General features: G+C 35.9%; 1 protein-coding gene and 1 non-coding gene across 2 annotated transcripts in view; both read right to left on the bottom strand.

Annotated features, from left to right (window-relative positions):
- Positions 1-13,105, bottom strand: part of LOC124644364 (lysosomal alpha-mannosidase-like) — a 34,886-nt gene that overhangs the window by 7,086 nt on the left and 14,695 nt on the right. The window contains exons 8-14 of the mRNA XM_047183675.1: positions 8,853-8,989; positions 8,241-8,336; positions 6,246-6,375; positions 2,276-2,351; positions 1,499-1,619; positions 645-735; positions 179-269 (exon numbers count right to left, since the gene is read on the bottom strand). Coding sequence (XP_047039631.1) covers positions 179-269; positions 645-735; positions 1,499-1,619; positions 2,276-2,351; positions 6,246-6,375; positions 8,241-8,336; positions 8,853-8,989 — 742 coding nt within the window. The remainder of the gene's footprint in view (positions 1-178; positions 270-644; positions 736-1,498; positions 1,620-2,275; positions 2,352-6,245; positions 6,376-8,240; positions 8,337-8,852; positions 8,990-13,105) is intronic.
- Positions 2,490-2,571, bottom strand: Trnan-auu. Its single transcript has one exon. It is a non-coding gene; the product is annotated as a tRNA-Asn (tRNA).

Genomic DNA, 13,105 nt, shown 5'->3' with positions numbered 1-13,105 from the left:
CTTTCACAGCAAAACTACAGAACTGATTTAAATGAAAACAGAATGTTTAAAGCCATGGTTGAAAATAAGACATGGTCTAATTTTACCCGGTTGACAAAAAGCAATTCTTTCGAAACGTGCATGTCACCGTGAGGAACGGCTAGTAGGTACTTAATATTAAAAAGAAATAAGTTTATACCTTTAGGATCATATATAGTATAAATTCCTCTAGTCACTGGTAGTCTGACCGGCATCGTCACAGGCCAGGATAGTGGGTTGTATATTACTATCTGAAATGTACATAATCTCTAAAATAGCTGCACTGGTTTTGATGGTTTTTCCACTGGCACAGCTGACGTAACTAGGAGTATCTTTATTTATATTTATGCGGTTATTGGAAATCCAAGTAAGTAGTTCATTAAGTCCAGTTATTTTAGAGTTATCAGCTTTACGGTTTTTTTTTGTATACAGCGTAATGTAGGTAGTGAAAATGCCATCCCCTCATGAAAATATAGTGAAAATCGGTCCAGCTATTTCAAAGATTGGCCCCAATCAATAAGAGACGAAAGAGAGTTGGTTAGGTCATTTGTTACGCCGAGACCGTTAATATTACGAATAGACACCCCATTGTATTTATTTGTATGTAAAAATAATTATATACTTACAAAGAATCGATTTCCCTCTAAAGTCCAGCAGGAGGACACGTTGAACTGACAGGAATAGTAAATCATCTCTTTCGGAGATTTGCGAAGAATACTGGAAATAAACAAAAGAATACAGCTGTTAGTTATTCAGAAATTCTATTTTTTTGGTGACTTGAAAGGACCTATTTGATTACTAGTTACATATTATGATAGATTTGATATACTCGCATACCACAGAGATCACTCTGGGCAACTGAACAAATGTTTATCATGATATCCCTTCATGATAAATGGGCTATTTAAAATAGAAATAGTAGACTACTTGTTCTGCGCAAAACACCTATGTTTTATGACCTATCGGTGTACAAATATTATGTTTATAATCTACTTATAATTTTGCGCTACAAATTCCTACTTCTTATTACATCCAGTATTTCGATTTTGTTGGTAGAGTTACATTGTTGGACATTTATTTATATGAAACTCAAATAGTTTTTTTTTTGACTGAGGTTTTGTTAAGATTTTTAACCTTTTTCAAGTTTAAGTTTTAGTAGTGGTAAGTATAGTTCGGCCATTCAGAGAATGCGTTCCTGACACGTCGCGATTGAACTGACGACGTAACTACATTCATTGATTATTGATATAATAATGTTGTTTTAATGCTCCTCAATTGTTAAAACGGTAAACAACCAGCAAAAATATTTTTATCGTAACTGCAACGCCATTGCAAAGTTACGTCGTCAGTTCAATCGCGACGTGTCAGGAACGCATTCTCTGAATGGCCGAACTATAGTTTTGTTGTGAAAGCGCGACAGATCGACAGAGTAATTTTATAAAAAAAATATAATAGAGGTATTACTGAGTTTTATACTTACTTTAAAGCAGGTCGGAATATCTGCAAACATATTTCTCTAGCTAGGAACGCTTTTCTAGCATAATACTCAGTAACATGGGGCCTCATACCACCAGTTATAATGGTATGGTCTTGAAGAACTCCTGAAAATATGAACATCATCATCTCCCGAACCTTTTCCCAACTATGTTGGGGTCGGCTTCCAGTCTAACTGCATGCAGCTGAGTACCAGTGTGCTATAGAGCGACTGCCTATCTGAACCCTTCAACCTAGTTACCCAGCCAAGCCAAGTAAAATTAGTTGTCAGACTTACTGACTTCTGACTACCCGTAATGACTGCCAAAGATGTTCAAATGACAGCCGGGATTCAATTTATCGTGCCTTCCGAAACACGGAGGAACTCATCATGACAAGATGGTCCCTCATGCAATTTTTATCCGACTAAAAAAATAGAAGGTTCTCAGTTTGGCCTGTATGTTTGCGCGCGATTTTTTCACGTTTGGCGGAAACGATTTTGATGCGGTTTTTATCATATTATTTGCCAGACTTAGGAAAAGTTCTGACATGTTATTGAAGTCGGTTTTACTTTTTGTAAAAAAGTTTTCATCAGATCTACTAGTTTGATTTGAAAAAAATTTTCACTATCATCATCTCAGCCATAGGACGTCGACTGCTGAACATAGGCCTCCCCCTTAGATCTCCACAGATACCTGTTGGAGGCGACCTGCATCCAGCGTCTTCCGGCGACCTTTATAAGGTCGTCTGTCCACTCGTCATCGGTCTTTTCACTATGTCTTACCTGAAATCCACATCAGTTCTTCAAATCGTCTATCATTGTTGCCTAGTTGGGCGAACACTTGTAATTGTTTAGCGATCTGTGAAAGAAGAAAAATGTTTTTTAACCGACTTCGGCCAAGTGCGAGTCGGACTTGCGCAAGAAGGGTTCATTGTTTTGTTATTTACCCACGAGCTTAAACAATGTAAAAATTAAAACCAAAATAAATCCAAAAGTTCAGCTCGTGAAGGATTTGAACCTCCGCCCTCCGATTAATAATCCAAATATATCGGCACTCTTACCAACTGAGCTAACGAGCCTTATAGTCATAGCATGAAAATGGACGCTCATTTTCCTCCTAATGGCGTCATCGACCTAGGACAAAGTCTACCGACAATATACCTCTAAACGTCAGTTTTCTTAAAACAACTGTTTAGTATGAATTTTCACGTTCAATTTTTAATCTAAACCATCGTTTTGAGAATAAATCAATAAGAAAATCACGCTTTTATAAATGCACGTAAAAAAATACAAGATTTTTTAACAAGTCCAAACACAACTATGATACGATGTTCCATTATAAAGTTCCAGTTCATATCTTCCGGCTCCATCATCAGATCAGTTCAACTGTACCATGTTACAGTATTGTCATCAGAACTACATACAGCTGCCAATGTTCATGACGCTACGATCCTTGGAAGATGGTTTTAGTTACCTTAGATTCCATTACATAGTTACATACAGGTAAAACGACCTAATAAAAGCGTGTGAATATTCGATGTAGTCAATTGTTTTAACAGAAAACTAATGTTCATACCTAATGTCGGTGAACTTGGCCGTATTTTATTGACGAGAGTGGGTGAGTCAACGCAAACTACTTATAAAGATAAACATTAATGATTGATATAGTGTAAATACTAGCTATTTCCTGCGGTTTCACGCCCATCTTTTTCAAAATTATGACACCTCTGTAACCTAAGAACACAGAATAAACAGGTTCTGACTTTGATTCTTATTGAAAACCAGCTCCTGCCAGCGACTTCGTCCGCGTTAGATTTGGACTTTGTGCAAAGAGAGGCTATCGAGAGTTAAACGTGTTACTGTGAGCCAACCATAAAAGATAGACATATTTATACTGTCAAGGTATATTTTTTACATAATTTTAAGGAGAACATTTCCGTCATACTTTGTTTCTGTGTAGCTTTAACCAATAAGGCTGCACACGCGACGGAAGCATAAAAAATGGAGTAATTTCTCCCGTTTTCCCAACATTTACCTTCACTGCTCTGCTCCTATTGATCATAGCGTGATGAAAAGTATCCTATAATCTGCCCAGGAGTACGAAGAATTATTGTACCAAGTTTCGTTGAAATCCGTCAAGTAGTTTTCGTTTCCATAACGAACATACAGACAGACAGACAGACAAAAATTTTACTGATTGCATTTTTGGCATCAGTATCGATCACTAATCACCCCCTAATAGTTATTTTGGAAATATATTCAATGTACAGAATTTACCTCTCTACAGATTTATTATAAGTATAGATGACCCCTTCTAGCACGAGTCCAACTCGCACTTGGCCAGTTCTCGTGTTGATTTCCGACACTTACGCGAATATTAGACATTGAAATAAAACTACTTTTACGGATTTTATCGCGGTTATATTAATATTATTTAATCGCGATTCGGATCCTTTACAGCATCCATGGTCACGGGTAGACTAAGGTGTTGGTCGTCTTGATATATTAGTTACAAACAGCTACCCTACATTTTGTTGATTATTATTGACAATCTGATTTACGCAAAACGAGCTCAATGTATCCTTAGGTGTAGCAGTTTTTGGCGATTTTGATGAATTTTTCAGCAAGTTTGACGACAAAAAAACTGTAATGAAATTATCAAATAAATATTTTGTCCACGAAATACTCAGAAGTGGCGTGGTCGTAGCCTACGGCGTAGTGCGCGGCCTACGACGTAGCAAATTGTCTACGGCGTAGGCATAACTTATGTACCTTCGCAATTTATTTGTAAAAATATTTTCGAAAAATAATTATAATTATTATTGCTTATGCAGATTACTTTAAAAAGTCAAAATTGAAAACTTTCTCAAAAACAAATATTATGGCTGTTGTATAAAAAGTAAAATATTTTTTCTTTTTCACTGATTTTGGAAGTTTTTTTATTTATCTTTTAAATAACATGTAACAAACAATATGGTATATAAACGTTCTCCGCAAGAGAACGAACGTTTGTGCTATACATAAAGGCGAAATTTTCCCGGTGTGCGGTAGTGACGCACAGTATACAACACTTATGTTTCTTTTGATTTGCTGGCTCCACCAAGAAATGACAAATAGGCTAGTTTCCTAAAAAATAATAATTAGTCCGTCTTGTAGATTGTCCAAAATTAAGCGATACGTATTTTTTCTTTTTTGAATTGGATCAGAACTTGTTAAGATATAGCGTGTTAAAGTTGAGTGTGACGTCACAAGTTGCTACAATTTTCAGGACACTGTGACGTAAAAGGCCCCCACTCCTAATTTTTGAAGTGTATTATCTTTGTCATTTTATGTTTAATTAAAAAAAGAAAAAATACGTATCCAATATTTTTTGATTATCTAAAAAGCGGACTAAATATTATTTCATTATTTCGACCCTGGACACTACCCTATTGCGAGCGTACATTTTGAAAATCTTGGCAAAACTGCAGGTTTCAAGTACGTACACATGAAGTGGACTCTCACAGATACGTACATTTTGCCTATACGTGAACTAATGCAAACATTTCGGTGGAGTGGGGATTTTCTGTGCACTCACTCACTTAAGGCGGGAGCCTTACCATAGTGAGTGAGTGCACAGAAAATCCCCGTCATACAAGCGTTTCTCCCCTGTAGTGAAACTATCCTACCCTATGCAAGTGTGTTTTATTAACACACTTACATACAATTGATAAACTACCGTAAAATAACATGGTGCGCTTGCAAAGGTAAATAAAAAAACTTCCAAAATCAGTGAAAAAGAAAAAATATTTTACTTTTTATACAACAGCCATAATATTTATTTTTGAGAAAGTTTTCAATTTTGACTTTAACTTCCTTTGTGACTGCATGTATGTAAGAAAATCTTGGAATCTTCATTTGACTCACCTCCCGGTCTTCGATTAGGCTGAAATTTTGCACACGCTCTGAGTTCTGATGACAATACATGACTAGCCAAGAAACGTCATTACCAGTCCAATTAGTCCAAAAAGTGCGTGCTAAACGAAGTGTTTTTTTAGTTTTTTAAACTGTAATCTTTTTATATATTTCTAGCCATTTCCTGCAGTTTCAACCTTGTCCTACGAAAACTTGGGTACAGAGAATAAAAACTAAAAAACATTTCCTCTTTATTATAAAACTTAAACAGTTTTTGTAATTGTTTTTCTCCATTGTTGCATTGTATCCATGTTATTTTTAATTTAATTTCGATTATTTTTCCGACCCAAATATCGACCAATAGAATTGCACCATTCGACGTCACGTGGTACAACCTACATGGTATTATACTGAAAATTTTTTGAATATTTTCTCTGGTCGTTGCTACGTCAAACTGACAGGTTGTGGCCGACATTTGGGACGGAAAAATAATCTCCCGAATACCACACGAGCTTCATAATTATCTGGCATTTCCCTCAAGGTTCCCTGCAAACAAATAAAGTCGTCAAGTTTTCCAGGAAAAATCACTCGCGCTTCGCGCTCGTGATTTTTTAACCTGAAAAACTTGACTCCTTCATTTGTTTGCAACGAACCTATCGGGAAATACCCGATAATTTTGAAGCTCTTGTGGTATTATAAGTGATAATACTAAGTACTTTTAAGCACATTGTGGTGTTTGCCTGTTTTAGGTCATGCATTTAGCTTGTAACTTTTTTCCATGTATCAATTTTTCTTTTACTTTTTGGCATGCCAAATAAATAAATAAATTATATGAGTATAGAAATAAAGGTTTTCTCACCTGTATATAATGATGCACTTCCCTAGCGAGGTATTTGATGACAGGTCGCGAGGTATACATGCCTGACGCATGGGTATCTTTGTCGTAAGTAAACGGGAAGAAATCGTCCTGTTTCGTCGATAACTTCGGTCTGGAAATATAAAAGTGGTATTTAGGTTGGTGTAACGTAGTTAGAAACTTTTTCATTTATAAGGTTTTATTCATCACAAATTGATACTGACCGGGCAATCATTTTAAATGTATTCGATTTGTTCCATAGAATAAGTTTTTTATATTGAAGTGTGTCACTTCACCTCTCGAGCCCAAGCAATAAACGTCGTGATATCGAATCAGTTTTTCATTTTGAGCAAGATAATTATTTCCCGGTACTACAGTATTTAGGGGGTTTTGTATGCAGTTACTTGTTGTAATTTTGTGTGAAGATTAAATTAAGAAATAATTAGAATAAGAGCATTCTTTATGTTATTAGTGGTTCCTCTCGAATCCTGAGGGAACTTCTTCACGTAGCCGGAATAAAAGTAGACTATGACCTTTTTCAGGCTCTAGTCAGACTATCTGTGTATCCAATAATTATTCAAAAAGGTTGTTTAGTCATATCCAAAAACATGTCTGTACAAAATACACAAGATCCTTCAAATTCAGGACCTCTAATTTTTTAATTAATTTAAACATTTCTGTACACACTATACATATATATAAACTTAAACTACTTATCTTTATACAAAACTAAAAATAAAATACTTTATACAAAATATATATAAACATAAAACATTATATAAAAGAGCATCAATCAGGCGTCGAAGTATTCCTCCGCATCACTGTCCTCCGGAAACGTGCCCAGAAGACTGGCTGCATTGCCACGTTGAATGGCAATGCTAATTCTTTGTCCAAAGAATAAGCCAGCCCTCTGGTCACGCGAAGCGTCGACAAGCCTTTTCGCGATGTCCTTGTAAAGTAACCGCGACCTCGGGCCCCACGGTCCGAGCGTTTCGACCCCAAACGGCTCAAAACTATAATTTCCAATAAGGTTATTATATTTGCGCCGCTTGGTGGTCTCTGCAGAAGCTGCAGCCGCCCCAGCACAGACTGCCGTGCTAGGAAGATGTGATGGCGCCAGGGTGTCGACGCATGTTGCGTCCCACACCAAGGGCCTACCCATCTTCCATGGCAACAACGTCATACCATCTGGCCTCTTTCCATCGTCACGTACCAGTCCATTAGGCTCTAACACGGCTGGTACGCCGGCGGTGGAAAGAGCACGACTGATAATGTTGTTTAGTTAATTAATTAGAAATTAGGTTGCTAATTTATTGAGGAAATCATAGGCTACTTTTAATAGGGGTCCGTGAAGTAGTTCCCGCGGGTGGAACCGCGGGCGATCCCTACTAATGTTATAAATGCGAAAGTAATTCTGTCTGTCTGTTACCCTTTCACGTCTAAACCACTGAACTGAATTTAATAAAATTTGATACAGAGATAGAGTTGACCTTGATTAAGAACATAGAATAGTTTTTATCCCGGATTTTCGATGCATTCTCTTGGAAAGGCGATATTATATGCGACGCCGCGAGCGGACGCTAGTAGCTAATATAGTTATCGGCACGAATCTTGAGCTCTGACCTTCACCTGCGCAGAAGTAATTTATTGGGTCCCTTTTGTGGTATGAAGTGAGTGCATCGCGTCGTAGCCGTCACTCAGGATTGGTTCTTTGCTAATAAGTCACTTCTGCGCAGATGTAGGTCAGAGCTCAAGATTCGTGCCGATAACTATAAGCAGTTTTTACCGGCGATTTTACCCATATTTCTAGGCAACAAATTTCCTCATCAGAACAAAAGCAACCTATTGCCTTTTTTTGAAAATGGGTTGTCTATCACTGTCATAACTTTTCTAATCGGTTAGTAGCCTGCTGAATTGCTGTGTGTTCAAACAAAGAAACTCTTCAGCTTTATAATAGTATTTACTTATAGAGAAAATAATAATCATGTTTTTACTTACGAAGCCGAATGTACCGCTTTCAGGTAACACGCCGGAGTAGAATAGAATAGATAGACTTTGCCTTTGTTATAATTTGATTGCCGCGAATTTACGTTACTGAAACAAATAAATAAAAGAGGATAATAAACAAAAAAGAATTAATTTTAGTTCTTCTTGACGTGCTTAGCACATTCTTCTCTCATCTTACTTTTAAGATTTTGAGAGAGTATTTCTTCTACAATATTTCAACAGTTATTTTTTTTACATAAGAGATAGAAATATAAAGCGACTTCCAAAAATTTTAAGGTGGCGAAATAAACAACTGCGACTTATTATTTTACGGACACCGAATTCTAGACCCACAATGCACCTAAAGACCCATTTTTAATTGTTTTTAGACCTCGCTTTTTACTTGCTTTTCTATATTTTAGATAGTACACAGTATATTTTAGAGATTTTATATTTTCAAAACAATATAAAGTGATTTTATCCCAAAAACATAGTTTTGACTTATCCCACCTACGAAAACTTATAATATTACTTAAGAGTTTCTTTCTAAAAAAACCTTTCTTCCTCCCATTTCATCTCTTACCACTTTTAATTATACTTTAAATAAAATAAACTAATACTCACGCAATAAGCTTATCAATGTTATCAAACCAGGTGTTAGCGTCATGGTAGCCGAGCCTCGTGCCCATCACCACCATCACATTCCGAGTCGTGTAGTACGGACTCTGCCGCTGAGAGATCTGATGCAGAAACACTTTCACCTGAAGATAAAGCATAAAAAACATCAATTTTGACCATATTACTACTATTAGTTGTTTGTGTTACAAGGGAGTAAAGATGTAAACGACAACTGCGGCTGCGAGTGCAGATTTGAATCACTCGGCTCAGGACTTTAGAATCGCTCTTGATTCAAACAAGAATCTTGAGCGACTCGAGTGATTCAAAAGCTCAAAGAACAATGTCAGGTTTCGGCCCACCCAATCAACTTTTAAAACTAAATTCTCGCGGACACAAAGTTCTTTACTACAAAAATTTAAATATAAAATACTAACTTCTTATAAAATATTTAATTGTTATCTAGAACTTTTCCAAAAAAAAATATCATATTATTTTGTTTATCGAGTTCAGGTTTTTCGTTTTAATAATTTGGAATAATTTGGTTTTGAGAAGTTCAATGCAAAAGTAGAAAACATAGAAAAGCTTCTAACATTAAACTACACAAAAAACTGTAAGAATTTTCACTGTACATGAAATATTTTTATTGAGCCTAAGTTACTATGGACGTCTGACATTGTTCTGTGATTGATACACATAACTTTTCCCTTCACAAAACTCCAGCCGAATGTTTTTTGTTTTTCTGTGAGTCTACCAATGAGACATAGCTAGCCATGGCCATACTGATTTTAATAGACCAATCAGAATGGCCATGCTTTATCTCACTGGTAAGTTTTAAGCAGCAAAACCTACATGTTTTGAGCTACTGAAGAGAGAAAAAATGTTTCTTCTATATTATATTAGTATATAGATAGATATTGTCAGGTAAAGGTATGTCTAAAACCAGGTGTTAGCGTCATGGTAGCCGAGCCTCGTGCCCATCACCACCATCACTTTCCGAGTCGTGTAGTACGGATTCTGTCGCTGAGAGATCTGATGCAGGAATACCTTTACCTGAAGATAAAGCATAGAAAACATCAATTTTGTATCAGATGTGACCATTTTACAACACTAATTAATTATGCTTGTTATCATTTGACTAATTAAATCCCTATTCCATGACGAGTTCTTCCGCGTTTCGAAAAGCACGATAAGATGATGGGTCCCGACTGTCAATTGAACATCTTTGGCAGTCGCTTCGGGTAGTTAGAAGTAATTAAGACTGTTCGAACAGGTATTAAACCTGAGTAACTGTGTCGAGGATGAAAAAAAGTCGTGGTGGCCTAGTGGGTAAAGAACCAACCTCTCAAGTATGAGGGCGCGGGTTCGATCCCAGGTCAGGCAAGTACCAATGCAACTTTTCTAAGTTTGTATGTACTTTCTAAGTATATCTTAGACACCAATCCAATTACTGTATTTCGGATGGCACGTTAAACTGTAGGTCCCGGCTGTCATTGAACATCCTTGGCAGTCGTTACGGGTAGTCAAAAGCCAGTAAGTCTGACACCAGTCTAACCAAGATGTGACCATAGATTACTATTAGTTTTTGGAAGTAAAGATGTGAACAACAATCGCAGCTGCGAGTGCAGTCCTAGTTGATTTGATGCAGAAATACTTTTACCTGAAGACAGACAGTGAAAAACATGAATTTAGGATCAGCTGTGACCATTTTACTAACCCAAATACAGCCAAATTTCAGCCACGGCAGCTGTTCTCATAAAAGGGTATCAGCCAGCTGCATTAGACACTATATTCCACAAGCATTTGCATCAATCTTTGGTAATATAAAGAGATTTTTGTTGTTTCTTTGCACCCTAAAGGCGTCGAGACTATTGAAGCGATTTGAAAAATTCTTTCACTGTTGGAAAGCTATGTAGTATGTTTTATCCCGGTACGAGCAGTAGTTCCCACGAGACAACGACTAGTAAATTATAATTTCTTTAATTTACAAGAAAAATAAACGTAAAAGTTAGGATGAATAAACTATTATTCTTTGGGTACACATTATTCTTAGGATTAATGAATGTTTTTTTTTTACAAATACGAGATGGTTTTGTTAGAGAATCGAAAACAGTTTCGGAACAGTCAAAGAGGTATATCCTTTGGAAACATGCGTCCTCCTTTCTTTTGTGAATATAATGAAACTGCACTGTATTGTGGCATAGCAATTCGATACTTATAATGAAAACTTCGTTTCAGCACCGATATGATAGCCGTACCTCTGAACCTAAGTCAACAGGGGCGCCAACTTGTGAGCAAAAACGGTAGTCCGCACAAAATTTTATAAACAGCTACTAACAATTCTCTTTTTGAATCATCTATTTTTTACACAATTCAAAAATTGAATAAGTACTCCAACTGTATTTTTAAACAAAATTCAAAAAAGGAGTCAGTGAATTGTGTAATTAGACTTTTTAGAGAGTTCGTGACAGTTCTCTTTTTGAATTTTTTGTAATTTTTTCGACAAAATTCAAAAAAGGAATCCTAAATAATTTTTTTTATTGTTTAAAACAACAAAAGGAGGTCAAATGTGCTACTGACGTGGGGTCGGACTTTCGCCTCATCTTGTAACCGATTGTGTATCATTTCACTTATATTAAAGTATTACATTACATTACTTAATCTAGATGTTATGTTAGCGTCACATATCGTGGCTGGAACTTAGATCGGCTCCCAGCAAACCGATTTCCGTAGTAGCAACGGACCCCCCAACAGTACTTCATCATATTTTCTTCATAAGAATCCTAGCCGACGAACTTTCATTGCGCGATACAGGATTTGAACTTTAAGATTTTTTTTCTCGACACAGGTAAGACTTTTCTTCTAACGTGTTTAGTTTAAATTAAAGCTTATTTAATGTAGTTTCTTTGAGTATTTTTTGTTTTTTTCTACCATCAATAGTTTTGATTATATTCAAGGGTAAAATTTTGGAAATGTTCTTACGGTTTTCCGCGTGTGCACGAAAAGGGTGGTTGTATGTTCCTCAATAGCGGTTTGGGGTCCTTTCATTGGTTGTAACAGATGCATTCTAAAGTTTTATGCAGTGAAAACTTTGTTGGACCACCTAAATATTGATTTTAAGAGGAAGATAGCAACTCAGTCTGCCGTAGAAATGAAAAAGATGCATATATTTCTATCAACTCCTATTCTTAGTTATCATTTTCCGAGCTTTTTATACTCCTCTCCTTATTCCTTTTCTTAAATCCAAATTATCCTTATAAAAATTGATATAAATAGGTCATATTTAAATACTAAAATACTAGCCCTAATTTACTTTCTTCGGCTTATTAACTGTCAAATGTCAGTTGCACGCATGCGCGTTGCATGGCCGCCATTTTGAAAGCGGGAAAGCGATAAGGTTTCTGTTGTCCTGAAATCAATAAAATGCTTTTATGAATGATTGTAAATGCCTGATATGTATGCGTATGTTTCAAAGTTTCACTTTTTAACCCCAAACTAATCGATGGGTGAATTAAGTACCTATAGCGTGTGTGTCTTTATCATAGATATAATATTACTAAACAAGATTGCGCACGCTCAAAATATATATTTACGAAAATGAACTCTATTCTAACGCAATAAGGTACTAAATTGGTTGCATAATACACAGAGGCAAATCCGAGCCGAGAGGGATAGTTCGAACGGAGGCTGTTTGTCTCTTTCTAACACCTTGCCAGCATAAAAAAATGTTGTGATCAAAAGTTTTGTCTTCCCAAAAACAATGGAATCACTTATATTTTTATCTTATTTTAACAATTGTAAGTCAACAAATTAATAACAATCGCATTAATTTATTCGTATTTATTGCTTTTTTTTATTTTCTAGCGGTAACCCTGAACATTCTTGGCGCGTAATCAGCATTTAAAATTTTGTTTATATTTTTTTTTATTAAATCAATTTAAACTATTAAAATGGTGAAAAAGTGTTACGTTTATACTTGTAAAAGTGAATCCTATGGTGATTGCAATCTATCGTTCCACAGGTTAGCTAATAATAACATTTTCGTAAACCAAACAACTAGGGTGCCCATGAATTCTTGTAACGAGTCAAAATATGGGTGATGGATTTTAAAACTGTTGTACTATTGTTATAGCTTCCCAAAAAATGAAGAAAGGCGACATAAATGGCTCAGCAGTCTATATATGAAGTAGAAATACAAAAAAAAACAGTCTTCACTTCGAATCTTCCTGCTTTTATACTGCTAATTTCCGCTAATTATTAAA

Source organism: Helicoverpa zea, chromosome 30 (assembly GCF_022581195.2).
Source record: "Helicoverpa zea isolate HzStark_Cry1AcR chromosome 30, ilHelZeax1.1, whole genome shotgun sequence".
NCBI lineage: Eukaryota > Metazoa > Arthropoda > Insecta > Lepidoptera > Noctuidae > Helicoverpa > Helicoverpa zea.
The sequence above is the reverse complement of the archived record's forward strand: the minus strand, read 5'-3'. Positions and strand labels throughout refer to the sequence as shown.